The 13,229-nt window shown below is 37.0% G+C and overlaps 1 protein-coding gene across 4 annotated transcripts in view; it reads right to left on the bottom strand.

Annotated features, from left to right (window-relative positions):
- Positions 1-284: 284 nt before the first annotated feature.
- CD36 (CD36 molecule) overlaps positions 285-13,229 on the bottom strand; it is a 39,054-nt gene continuing 26,109 nt past the window's right edge. For 3 of the 4 annotated variants that reach the window (XM_027811433.2, XM_027811434.2, XM_005443450.3), the window contains exons 5-14: positions 11,968-12,147; positions 11,718-11,809; positions 11,251-11,297; positions 8,935-9,004; positions 7,094-7,281; positions 6,177-6,295; positions 4,786-4,859; positions 3,909-3,963; positions 3,512-3,676; positions 285-2,800 (exon numbers count right to left, since the gene is read on the bottom strand). In XM_027811433.2, coding sequence (XP_027667234.2) covers positions 3,512-3,676; positions 3,909-3,963; positions 4,786-4,859; positions 6,177-6,295; positions 7,094-7,281; positions 8,935-9,004; positions 11,251-11,297; positions 11,718-11,809; positions 11,968-12,147 — 990 coding nt within the window. In that variant the 3' untranslated portion in view covers positions 285-2,800. The other variant, XM_027811435.2, reaches the window with a different exon arrangement.

The raw sequence follows: 13,229 nt of genomic DNA on the forward strand, positions 1-13,229 counted from the left end.
CTCTGAGCTTGGTTTCCTGGGGCTGTTTTAGAATTTCTTCAGTTTAGACATGCTGGTGGTGCTCAGCTCTGCCCACAGTCTCCTCCTTTTTGTAATCTAGAGCATAAATGTTGTATGTCGCTGGTATTTATAATACATTGTGCGGCAACACTAAAGGTGATAATGCACTTCTAAGCAGCTGTGATGTGCCAGAGTACCATGACCTAACAAGGTTAGCCCCTAAGCTCGCTTAGTCATCAATTTATAAAATCATTGTCTAGAAAAAGAAAACACATCCAAAGTACCAAGAAGATAAACACAAGGACTTTATTATTCAACACTAAAGACTTTATTTACAATTAGACATGAAGATCTGAGAAAAAAGAGTTTCAGCTTTATTTTATTTGCATTGAGTTCATTAACATTTCTAATAAATGTTTATCCTGCACTGTTTGAACAAATGTAAATACTTAACATTAGCCTTAATAACATGAATAACAATAACTGTAACTGATGTTTTGGACAAAATAACTATGAATTATAATTCAAGTGCAGACTAGGTGCTGAACATAGTTTAAAAGTCCAAACCTGCATTAAGGTCAATGAGATTATACATATGAACAAACGTATTTGTGTGCATGAAAAATTGGGCCCTGAGACATTTAAAATCATGGCCTGGTTTGCTGGATTGCTGCTGCTGGATCACCACAGAGCACTAAACAACACTAGTAGAGCAAACACTAACTTGCTGACAATGGACTTGAAGCTAAAAAAAATTAAGCTGAAATGCTAGTGTCAAAAATTACAGGAGCATTGCTGTGGTTCCTTTTGTCAAAAGATCTCCCTGTTAGATTCTGGCTCTAAAGACTAGTTTTATTATAAAAACTTGCTTGAACCACAACAGAGGTGTGCTTGTTTCAGAGAAGAAGGTGACTGAATGACTTTAGCTGTCCTCATACTTTTTTGGCCAGTCCATAGGACTCTAGGTCCTTCAGCTGGGTCAAACTGTCCCCAGACTAATACAGGAACAGAGCATCACATACGACACCAGTAATAATGTAGACACAAGAGAAAGGTCTTGTTTTTCATTAACTAGCAAACATGGTGAGTAATCAAATGCACAGGTGCTCTAAGTGAGAGCAGAGTTTCCCTTGAGGGTCATGCCTCCTTCATGTCTCCTGCCCTGTTACTTTGCATTTCCAGCTCGCAGCTGGAGAAAGAGTGCAGTCATGCACCACACAGACCTTACCTTCAAGAATAATCTCTTAGGATTTCTGTGACTCATCAGCTCTTTTGATAGCTGTACAAGTTTGTTCGCAAGGAGCAGGGGTTTAAAACAACAGCATTTTAGTCTGTTGGGTTTTCCCCTTTATTTGCAAAAAGTGAACACACCTTACTAAAGATAACAAGGCAAAGATACTGTCCTTTACTAGCAAGGCAAACCTTTCTGGTTTAAAGTCCATTGTAGCATTATTTCCAAGCACCAGGCTATGAGAGGCTAGCCATGTTTGGTTTTCCTTTTTCTTTGCAGCTCTTCTTTAAGGGGATAAAAGGTCCAAGAAGAGATCTTAGAAAGTGCTGAACTCTGGCTGTCTTTCTGAATTCAGTGAATCCACAGGGAAGGAAAGACCCCACAACACTCAATATCTGCCCCATTGACTGTCATTTCTAAGATATGGCATACAGATTAGATGAAAAAGTGAATGATTTACGCAGATGGCAGTGTTTGCTATTTGTCTACGGGCTGATGCACTTCATTAAACAAATGGTTATACAAATTTCCTTGTGGCAGATGATTCATCAGTGAAGAATTGGGGCTACCTGTTTTCATTTATGTTCTTCTATAGCAAGGAAGTGGTACCTTCTGGTGTTCAATCAAAATCATTACCTCAGTCTTTCCTATATCTGGAGCATTCTGGAATATTTTCTCTTAACCTCAAAGGTAACATATCAGATCATTCTCTAAGGGAGGCCTTGGGCAAATCGGGGTTTAGGGCAGAGCAGAGGCTGGTGTTTAAGCAAGAGCCAGTAAGTAAAGCACACAGGAGGCAACAGAAAGAGCAGTGGAGCAGCTTGGGAATTAGGGAGTGGTTCAGATAACTAAACAGCTGTGGAGCCAAATGTTGATGAGCTCCATCACCATATGAATGACTGTGTCTTGTCCTGTCTGAGCCATCTCCATATAAAATGTATAAACCACGTATTTTAGTAAGTCTTTTTATTAACTTCATGTATAACAGTAACTTTACATAATAAACTTCACATTCAACGCAATTCACATCCCTGAATAGAGGACAGAGAGCAGTTCTGTTGCAGCAACTTCCATTCCTTTAAGGAACAGAAAGAAATATTGCAATGAGAGCATCTAGAGCACAGCATGAGCTCAAAGGTGTTGTCATTCCCAGCCTGTGCTCAGAGACAGAACATCAGCAAATGGCTTTCAATTGTCTTGCACATCCCAGAAGAAAAAAACGTAGCAAGTTGCATAAATGGCAGAAGGTGGACTAAAATCCAGCTGAACTTCAACTTCAGTCTGCTTGAATGTCATTTAAAGTTTGTAACAAAGTTCAAATAATCAGAATTATTTGAAAGCATAGTTTCCATGGTGGCCTCTTTAGTGATGTCAGAAGTGTGGTAGACCTTTGGAAACATCAGCTCATTTGGGTTAGTGAGTTGGTCTTCTCAAAATGGAAAAGCATGTTGAATTGCATAGCATGTGGACTGACTGTGCCTTGAATCATACCTTTTGTCTCTGAATTTTAACATGCTGCTTGGCTGAAATTTCAGTTAAACACTGACTACCTCTGAAGTCTTTTGTTACCTGTAGTGAAATAAAATCAGAATTCAGCATGTGATGAGGTAAGTCTTCATCTTAAAAATGTCATTGCTGCAGCATACTTTTCAACATAACGTCCATGTCTGCACTTCATTTAAATCACTCAAAATAATGTGTTTGTTTCCCTATATGTCAGGAATATATCCACCACTTGGTTATTGTACTTAGGATGGGAGTATATTTAGTCTTAGTGGGCTAGGTATGTTCAGGAGATGTTTAGACTAATATGTCATGTTAGTCAGTGTTGCATAACTGAAAGACGTGAGAAACCCTATCCAACACTTAATAAAAAAAAGTCATTTACAGTGGTTTCCTGAACCCCAGAAAGGAATATGTCCTGGAAAGGCACAGGAATCCACAGCTGTGTGGTCTCTGTCCCAGAGAAGCACTAGAGGGCACTTCTGAACAGTTTAGCATTCTTGGGTTAAATGTCTATTTTCATAAATTCACAACAATCAAGTCTTCTGGTATAGTTCCATGGTACTCTCTCCTGAGTGTGTTAAAAGCATCCTGAAAGATTAAGACTGGGAAGAGAATTTGAAAACATTAGCTAAATTATCTGGATGATTTCCTACAAAACAACTGCTGAATTTTCTGACACTTACAAAACAAGAACATCTAAATACCTCATGATTCTGAACTTGAGACCCTGAGGAAAAGTTACTGCTGAGGACTGAACCATTAGTGCTTACTTACTTATTTTAATTTCTTTGATCTGCATACGAAATAGGAACCCATGAATGCGACGAACAACACAGAACCTCCAATCATTAAGGCCATCTGCAGAATACTCAGCATCTGGACCCGACCGGTGACTTTACTTCTGAACATTTCTGCTTTCTCATCCCCAATAACAGCAGACTGAAACAGTGCAAGAAAAATGTCAGTGAAAGGTAAGTATGTAAGCCCTCACTTGCTGAATATATTCTTGATGTGTGCAAATCACAGCATGAATTTAATTGTCCAATTTCAGGGCACCAAGACTGAAAAAGCTAGGCGTTTGGATTTTTTTCTCTTTATTTTTTGTTTGGGTTTTTTTGTTTGTTTTGTTTTGTTTAAACATTGAAGATTAATAGACATAAAATATACTAACCTCATTTAGCCAAAGAAGGGGGAAAATATAAGGTTCTTTAACTTTTGATAAAGCTCTGAAATGAGAAAATAAGTACAACATTTTATGTACAGCATTACATGTTACCTTTAGTTTGGTGCATAAGCCCAGTCTCTACTTTTTTTTTCTGCTGTAACTAAATTTCTACTACATTTCTACATTTTCTAACTACACCTTCCAGATTTACCTTTTCTGTGTAGTTTTGGACTGGGGAAAAAAAAAAAAAAGCCTGAAATTAATAAAAGCCATTTTACATATCATGTAATCATATCTTTCTGTCTAGTCTTCCATATGTGGGTAGTCAGAAAGAAGAAAGGCTGGACACAGCTAGATGGTGGGATGGTCTGAAGATCTGTGTGGTGTTCACCTGCCAGATATACAGGATCCTGAAATGCATGTCTGCACATGTACATTTGGGCTAATGAAGAGAGAAGAAACAGCTAGAGACCCATCAACCATTGTGATAAAATCCACCTAGTGACAGAGCACACATAGATTCTCTCTCTTTCATTTGATTTATTTCAGAAAATACATTTTGCCTTCTAGTTCATTCTCATAGCCCCCATTTGGGTTTTGTAAGAATGTTACTTTTTAAGAACATGTCGCCTTGCAAGCTTCTGTGGGGAAATCAATTGTATGTTAAAATACTTGGGCAGTGCCTTGCACAAGAAGTCTTGCTCTTTTGATGAAATTTATGTTCTCTGAACAGTCATAACTGAAATTTTTGCAAGAAAGAAAAAAGACTTTGGAAAGTTATTTTTATTCCTTCTTTTCTCAGCCATTTCTACCTACTCTTTCATAGACCAATTAGCCTGCTTGAAAAAAGTCTTTAAAAACAAAATAATGAAGTAGTACTTACTCAATTTTTGCTGCAGGCTTCACAAGAAGGTTTACTTGCAGCCTTTTCGCAAATTGTAGCGTAAAACCAGTGATCTAAAACCAGAAAAAACCCCACACATTAATTAAAATTTTTGAATTGGATGCTGAAACCTAGAATATGGACTGTGACAAAAAGCACATTATCCTTAGGTTTTTAAATTTCAATTTATATTACATGTTATAAAATTTTAATGATTCTAAGAGTCTCCCATTTATCACAGAATTTCTGATCTTGTGTCTTTACCATAGTTACTTTAGTCATTTGCAATTAAAACTGAAGGGAAAAAAAGGTTAAAACCACTAAATAATCTGTGAAATGTTCCATATAAAAATATGGTTTAGGGGGGGGGGGGGGGGGGTGTGTTCTACCAGAATTCAGATAATTTTTCTTTTTCAATAAGAAGTATGTTTAACTTGCATAGGGCTGCAAAGAATAATTTCGTAACAGAACAAAGATATCAAAACAAAGGTCAGATCTTCCCTCCACTTCCTTTTTTTCCCCTCTATCCTCCACAAAAACAAGACAGGGTACGATTCTTGAAAATTTCATATCAGATTTAGGACTTTCTGGTTGACATCTCTTATTTCAAATAAGGTGAAAAAAAGATTTAACTTTAGATCTCCTCTTTGAAGTTACATAGCTTGGTTGTCAAATTATGTGCCTAAAAATATTTTAGTGACGTATCCTGAATTTTATCTTTTTGTCCAAATTCAGAGCAAAATAAAATTTTGGAACCTTAGAATTCATTACACAAGACATAAAAATTTGGTAAATAAAATTAAGAATCCAAATCACTGGAACAGAAGTAGAGGTAAAACTGGAGGCAATCAGAATCAGAGCTGTCATAAATTCATTCAGTTTGGGAGCTCTGTTGGACAATCCGCATCACAAAGACTGTATTAGGTCTGTTCTAGAGCAGTATGTTTGGACTTGAAGTAAATTGATCTATATTTATTTAATCTCAGTTAAGATAGTAATTATACAAAAATGGATTGCTATACAAAACAAAAAAATCCTTAAATATACAAGCAACAGAAGAACTTTCATAGAAAAAAAACTTTCTCAAAGTACTTGAAGGTCATAGAAAAGCTATAGCATACTGCAAAGTTTGCAGAATCTATTTAACCCCCCATTTCCAATAAGGAAAATTCAAAACTTAATTCTGCAAACTTTGAAGGTCATTATGAGACAAATTCTGTTCTAAATTTCCCCTGCTAAAACTATAACACTTTTGTGAACATATCTTGCAAAAGCAAACATGACACGATTGTATCTTTTGCTTGTCCCTCTGGTAAAAGGCCTACTGTACTACAATTAAATTCGAACATTACAAGTTTACTGAATTACAATTATTAAATATTTGGACTTACAGGTTCTACATCTAGAAACGTCTCATGCTCCTTCTCATTTGGGCTCAGGCCTTCAACATCATGCAATATAGACTCACTTGCATGAAGAAAATGCGGAAGAGAGATAAATACTGGCCTTTCTATTTGAAAAAAAAAAAACCTCACTTGAATCATTAAGCCTTATTTCAGTGATCACCTTCTGAGGCGATATTTTCCATTCAAACATAGTTTTTATATAGACACACAATCTTGATAAAAATGCTAATAGTCCCACACCCTGCCCCCACCCCCCAAAAAAAATAAAAATTAAACATTTCGGTGATTCTACTGTCATGAGAAAAATTTGCATGGTGAAATAAATTGTAGTTACAAATCCTGCATGTCTACACTGTGGAGCTGGTAGTGCTCCCAGTTTCATGCTGAGGTGAGGACCCTCTGTCACTGTTTCCCCCCAACTTCATGATCTTGTTTTAATAGAAAGCAAGCCTGAAGAGAACCCATGCTTTCGACTCTGCACCAAATGCAGACTCTGTATATATTTATTTTAGTATATCAATGCTGAACTGGGCCAGTAGTGTCTCTCAGTCTCTGCGTATGCATATAGTTGTGTGTGTGAATTATCACAAATACAAGGACTGTAACTATCTCTGGCTTTTATACAGTGCCCCCTACTTTCCTTTCGATACATGCATTCCTGCAGTTTCAGTATACAAACTAGTATCACCATTTTGTATAGCACTATACAAAATACAGAAATATTATATTCCTTATTCTGGGAAATGAGGCTCCAGAAATGTTAAAGGTCTCACAGGCAATCTGTGGAAGAATTCACAGACAAACACGAATGTCCTGGATCCCTGAGTAACACTTCAGCTACAGGACATGTGCTTTCTCCCCAGTCAAATGGATTGTTTGGTGGCACCGTGTCACTAACGTACTTGCTTTGCAGGCACTAATGTCTAGGACTCCAGCTATTGTGCAGTTCTTTGATATAACTTTATCTTTGCAGAAGCAATAATTGTCTTCGACTTCAGCAGGCGATGCAAATGCTTCACGAGGAACTGTGAAACGATAGAGTGTGATTCCCTTCACATCCTGCTTGCCCTGGAAAACCCCATAGATCGACCTGAATATAAAAGAGGAGAAACATGTTTCAGTCATTTGGATTAAAAGTCTGAATTCATGGCAGTACTCCTTAAGGATCCCCCAGCTGGCTGTTTCTTAAAAGAGACAAGTACTCCAGGGAGCCAACGTCTAGGCTTCCTTCACACTGTTCAGCAGTTTGCAGGAGTGTTCCTCTGTAATGGAGAATATTTCACATTCACAAAAGGATGTACAAGCTCAGAGGTCAGCAAAACAATATCCAAAAAAGACAAAAATATTAATAACATTAATAAATAATATACACAAATCTAAAAAATTAATCAAGAGCTCTTTTCCTAAACACTCTTACACCCACTGTTATTATGAAATTTTGGAAAGTTTTTGGACTACAGTACAGATACTTACCAATATAAGTCAGCTCTGTTATAGGTTCTTGCTGAACCGATGATACTAAACTAAGCTTTATGATGCAGGCAACATTCTGCATACAACTTGATTCCATTGCATATGAATCAGAGTACCACTTAAGCTTCTTTTTGCTGATACATTATCAGCTGGTATGGAGATATGGTTGTTACACAGTAATGTAACCAGGGTATCAACATTTTGTATTGCGTCCAAACAAAATAAGGGTTCTGGGTTTTGCAATGTGGGCAGAATCACTTTCCATGACCCCGTTTCCATGACCTTTGGGCACTTATTATTGTTCTTCATTGTTTATTAAATGTGAGAATTAAAAGGCCAGAGATATCTTGCAAACTGTGTGCAACTGATCCAAAGAATTTTATAATTTCTATTCTGCACTGAATCCCTTTTTCTAAGACCTGTGAAATGCTTTCCTGTTTGGGAATACAACTACTTCACACACATACAAATTTAAATTCATGTAAAAACACTGATCTTTAAAAAAAAAAACAAACAGTCTGCAGATAGCCCACTTTAAACCTAGTTAGAAGGAAGCAACTGTTTCCAGGCAGCAAAATAAATAAAGGGGTTGAATCTCCCAAAGTAAATAGTCTGTGATGCACTTTACATCTTTTAACATTGTTTTCAATGATCCCACTGGAGAACTCAGGGACACTGGATAGCCACAGCAGAAGCAGCAGACTGAAAACCCATCAGTACGGGAAGTATTATATGTTTGTAAATATATAAAAATAAAATCTGTAAAAATATCCTGTGAGAAGAACATTTTAAGTATCTAGTGGATGACAGTAAATCTTGTTCTGCATAGATGAAGTTCTGCAGAAATGCCAAAGCTGGACCTAACTGGCCCCTGCTGTATCTGTTGCCTTCTCAGACCAAGTAAGGCAGGTTCTGGGCTGGCTCCTGATCTAAGAAGTTCAAGACTTTAAACCCTGTGGCCATCGATGTCTTTCATAGATCAGTAACAACTCACCACAGTATCAGATATTCCTGAATTATACACCTGTAACTGGCTGAAGTAAACCACACCTTAAATAGCTTGCTACTTGACATAAACAGAAGCGGTAGAATCAGGTTCTGAATGATGAGCACAGCTCATGAATCTACTTGTGTTAAGGTGACACATTTATGTTGAATTGCCTCAGGAACCTAAGCCCAAGCAGAGCCACTGCTGCTGCCCTCCGAAATGAGAAAGCATCCAGGTGGCACAGGCAGGTGTTATACACACACCAGGAAGGGACCGGCCTACCTGCAAATATCAGAGGAGAAGAAGCGCAGTACCTGATCCTTCTTAACAAATGGTGGGAATGATGCCCCATCTGTGAATAAAATAAAAAAAGACCTTGAAAGCAATTCCACTTAGGAGACATGATTTAACTTCTAGCTCAATACTGAGGTGTTACTTTCCTATAATGCTGTGAAAAAGGTAAACAAAGTGAGTCATTTATGGGGAAAATATTTATGTCAGTTATTGCACAGTGGCAGGCACTCCGCAGCTATGATTGTATTGTTTTTGAAAGCAAACCAAATTATGGCAGCTTTTTTTTTTTGTTTTTTTGGTCACTGTGTGAAGCTATATGATGAAGCCCATTAAAAACAGAGGATACAAAACCCAATCCTGTTTAATATGAATCCCAATAGCTGTTGCCATTGCTTCAAGATTTATGCAGTCTTAAGGCCTTAACGTTTCTAGAGGTGTTTGGTTCGCCTGCAGTTATGGTACTCAGTGTTTACAATAAATACTGAATCTGCCTGTTTAATAATCAGTTCTAAACCTTTATTCACCAAAGCTTCTCAAGCAGACCTCCTTTTTAAGCTGAGATCCTCTCCATAGCTAATGGAGAGAAGGAAGCACATCTAGGTCACAGTCCATCTCATGCCATGGTAGAGATGCAAAATATGTCAGAGGGCCAGAGCTTTGGTGGTGTCTTTCTCCCCACTCTCTATAAAAAGAACACAGCAAGTTCAGATGCATATTTCTGCATTGCAAGCATCCAGAATCTCTGCCATTTTCCAAAAAAAGGTGTTGTAAGAAACCTTTAACCAGTACATTTGTTACTTCTTGGTACAATTTCTGTTTGGTTTCTTAGTCAGCAGCCATAACCAAGGGATTGAAAACATCTATGATATCTTTGAATCTAGTTGGCAAGAACAAGAATTGTAAATTACACACTGCCATTTGCCCACTGCTGACAGAAGCACTTTTTCTTAAAGAAGATTCAAGCTCACCTTAGACACACTATTTCTAAATCTTGGCAGTCTTGGAAGGTTGGCAAATAAGGAGTAATTTTAAGCCCCATACAAGAATACTGCTTAATATTTTTATCCAGATATTTACTTATATGACATGTGCTGTGCTTTGTGGTGTGAAAGCTTACAAGATATGAAGGAAATCTTACACTTACTTACAAGACTTTTTAAACCTGCTGCTTCTCTAAACACATGGTCTCTCCTGAGCAGTCGCACTGAATGCTCTTGTAAAACGTGTGATAACCTTTGCTAACAAGGAAAAGCTCCACATTTTCCCTGTACTGGAGCACTTAGTCTAGTTAGCTGAGTATGTTAATTCCATCAGCTGTGGAAGAAGAAAAAAACAGAAAGCTGATCCTGGGAAAAATGGCTCCATAAGAAAGAAGGAAAGTCCCAGAACCTAAGAAAATATCACCTCTTATAGAATTAATGACATAGTTTAAAAATGAACTAATCTTTCCTGACTCAGAAACTCAGGTTCTTGTGATATATTTGAAATACTTCAAAATAACTTGCCATGTAAAGCAAAATGGAAAAGGAAAAAAAAAAAAACCAAAAACCTGCTTGTTTTGATACTCGTTCACTGAAGACCTATAACTCTCCACAAAAGCCTCCACCATGACATCTGCCAGCCTCAGCTCAAGAGATTGTTGTGTCCTCAAAGCAACGCTTTCACTCATCAAAAATAAAAATACCATCTTGAAAAAGTGTATCTTAAACAATTCAACATGCATTCTAAAAGCAAATTCAAAAATATTCCTCTCCAGTTTATTCATCCCAAACTAAATTACTTCTTCTTCCCATGGCCTCCAAACTACCTGTCTGACAGCCTTCTCCTTGTCACCTCAATTTCTTTTCACATCTCAATTAAAAAAAAAAAAAAATCTGTCTATTCTGGTACATTTAATTTTGTTTTTCAACACTTTAAATGAATGTACATTATTAGAATACAAAGGTAATTTTCAACTGCTATAGCAAAGAAAATGAATTTTAGTTATATTGTACCATAAAGATAATAAGTAGAAACAGAGCTGGATTCTTTTCTTGAGTCTCTTCCACATCTACTCTATCTGAAAAGGATGTGTGTACATGTATATGTAAAATAGCATACATCGACATATTATACTTATTATAATAGATACACACATATGCATGCATAGTAGCAATATGTATACAGTCATATTTATATAGACGTTTAATATAAAGAATACGGAACTGTCAAAGCCCAGGGCAATTAACCTAAATGTTGTTTCTCATTATTACCTTGTAATATCAAGAAATGTGTGGAAGTTTTAAAAAGCTTTAATAGGCTTACCTGTGCCATTAACCAAATCACAGTGACCTTCCCAGTATGAAAGATTCCTTTAAAATAAAAAAAAAAAAGTCATGCTGCACGTAGTATATTACACAATGTAATCCATTTAATTACCTGTATTGCTAAATATAACTGCTCCAGTATAAGCCTGATCCACTAGCAAAGTCAGAGGATAGAGATGTTCATTCATTTATTCAGATAAACTATATGATGCATTAGAATAGGATAAAGGGATCTAGCTACTGAAGTATGCAAACCAGAAGGAACTACTTGTATCAAAGAATCAATAACTGTCTTAAAGCCAAGCTCCTAACAGGATCACTAATAGCTGAAAGAGAGAGGTGGTTTTGCTAAACCCAGGGCTTGATTTAGCTTCCTTTGAATTGTTGAAGATTTTCCATTTATCTGTAGTTCTTAATGAATCAAACCTTAAAAGCCATACCTTGAAAATACGTATGTTATCATACCTTTTCTCTTTATAGCTTTCAATTATTGCTGTTTTCTTAATATCTTCTTTCCCAGTATAGACTTTGTAAAGTCCATCGAATGTCCCGTTATACTGTAACAGACACAAGAAGAAGGAATAAGAGTTAGAAGTACTGACCCAGATTGTCATATTTTGTCAGATTTTTCTTACTCATAGCAGCTGCCTTAACTTTTATTCACAGAATGAAAACTGAAAACTGAAGGTTTTGCCTCCTCATTGGTTTCACTTACCGGGTAGAAGACTCCCAGAACTGGGTCCAAGGGGAAGGGGACCTTGTTTAAGAATGGGTCTTTGTATCCCCACAGTAATTCTTTCACTGTTCTGTTCTGTAGCATGGATGACTTAGAAGATTTAATCCAAGTGTTTAATAGTAGTTGTATAAATGTGTTTGTGTACAAGGAAGGTGCAGCCTACAACAGCAATAAAATTAATGTTTAGCATAAAATTCTGCATGTGCTTTGGATCAAAGGTACAGAGTCTGACTCCAAGAAATCTCGAGCAAAGCCATTTTCCAGAGTTGCAGCTCACTGTCGTTTCTACTTAAAACTGACACTCCTTAACAAAACAATTACTGGGCATAATTTAACAGAGAAGGAGTTTGTCTTTACTGCTTACATGAGTTCATTAGATCATCCCTAATCACAGAATCACAGAAGGGCTGAGGTTGGAAGGGACATCCAGAGCTCATCTGGTCCAGCCTCCCCCTCAAGCAGGGCCACCAAGAGCCAGTTGGCCAGGACCATGGCCAAACAGCTTTTTAATATCTCCAAGTAATAATTTCAAATCCCTATATCTGTTACATGGGTTATACCACTTTCAGTTTTCTACCTCTTTTCTGTCATCTCCATACATCACATACTTCAGACTCATTCACGCTACAAACATATAAGTAAAAAGATACAAGCCTGTTACTTACTGGCTTAGGTAAGTGGTTTAGGTTTGCTCTTACACTAGCAGCAATGCAACTGCATCTTGCATAAAACTGACCAAGTGCTGAATCTCTATTATTTCTTTACTTAGAAAGAATACATATTTGGAACAAACAAGCCCTTTCTGAACAGCTTTAATTCTAAATAATGCATAGCTTTTTCCTAATCCAATGAAGAACAATGTAGATTTACCAGCGGTAATTGCAATGAACGTTTGCAGAGGTATAAACACAAAGTCAAGTCCCAATAGCTTGTGGAAAGCCAACAGAAATTATCTATGTTGGCTGTCTGGTGAAGCAGGAAATTATAAGAATTTTTGTAAGTAAATATGTGTAAAAACAAGTGATTCTCTTAGAGCAAGTGCTCAGCCTAGGCCCATTAGTGGGCCATCTCTTTGAACTTTGTGTTATGAAGATAGCAATGAAGAGTCTCTTTTGCTCTCAATTCCTGCCCCCCTCAACCCTACGAATCTTTCACTTTTGTCTGAACTTGAAAATAGAGTAAGTAAAAAGCATGGATATTACAAGATTAGGAGATAGAGGAGATGTGGGTTCAATCCTCTC

Source organism: Falco cherrug, chromosome 5, assembly GCF_023634085.1.
Source record: "Falco cherrug isolate bFalChe1 chromosome 5, bFalChe1.pri, whole genome shotgun sequence".
In the NCBI taxonomy this organism is placed as follows: Eukaryota; Metazoa; Chordata; class Aves; order Falconiformes; family Falconidae; genus Falco; species Falco cherrug.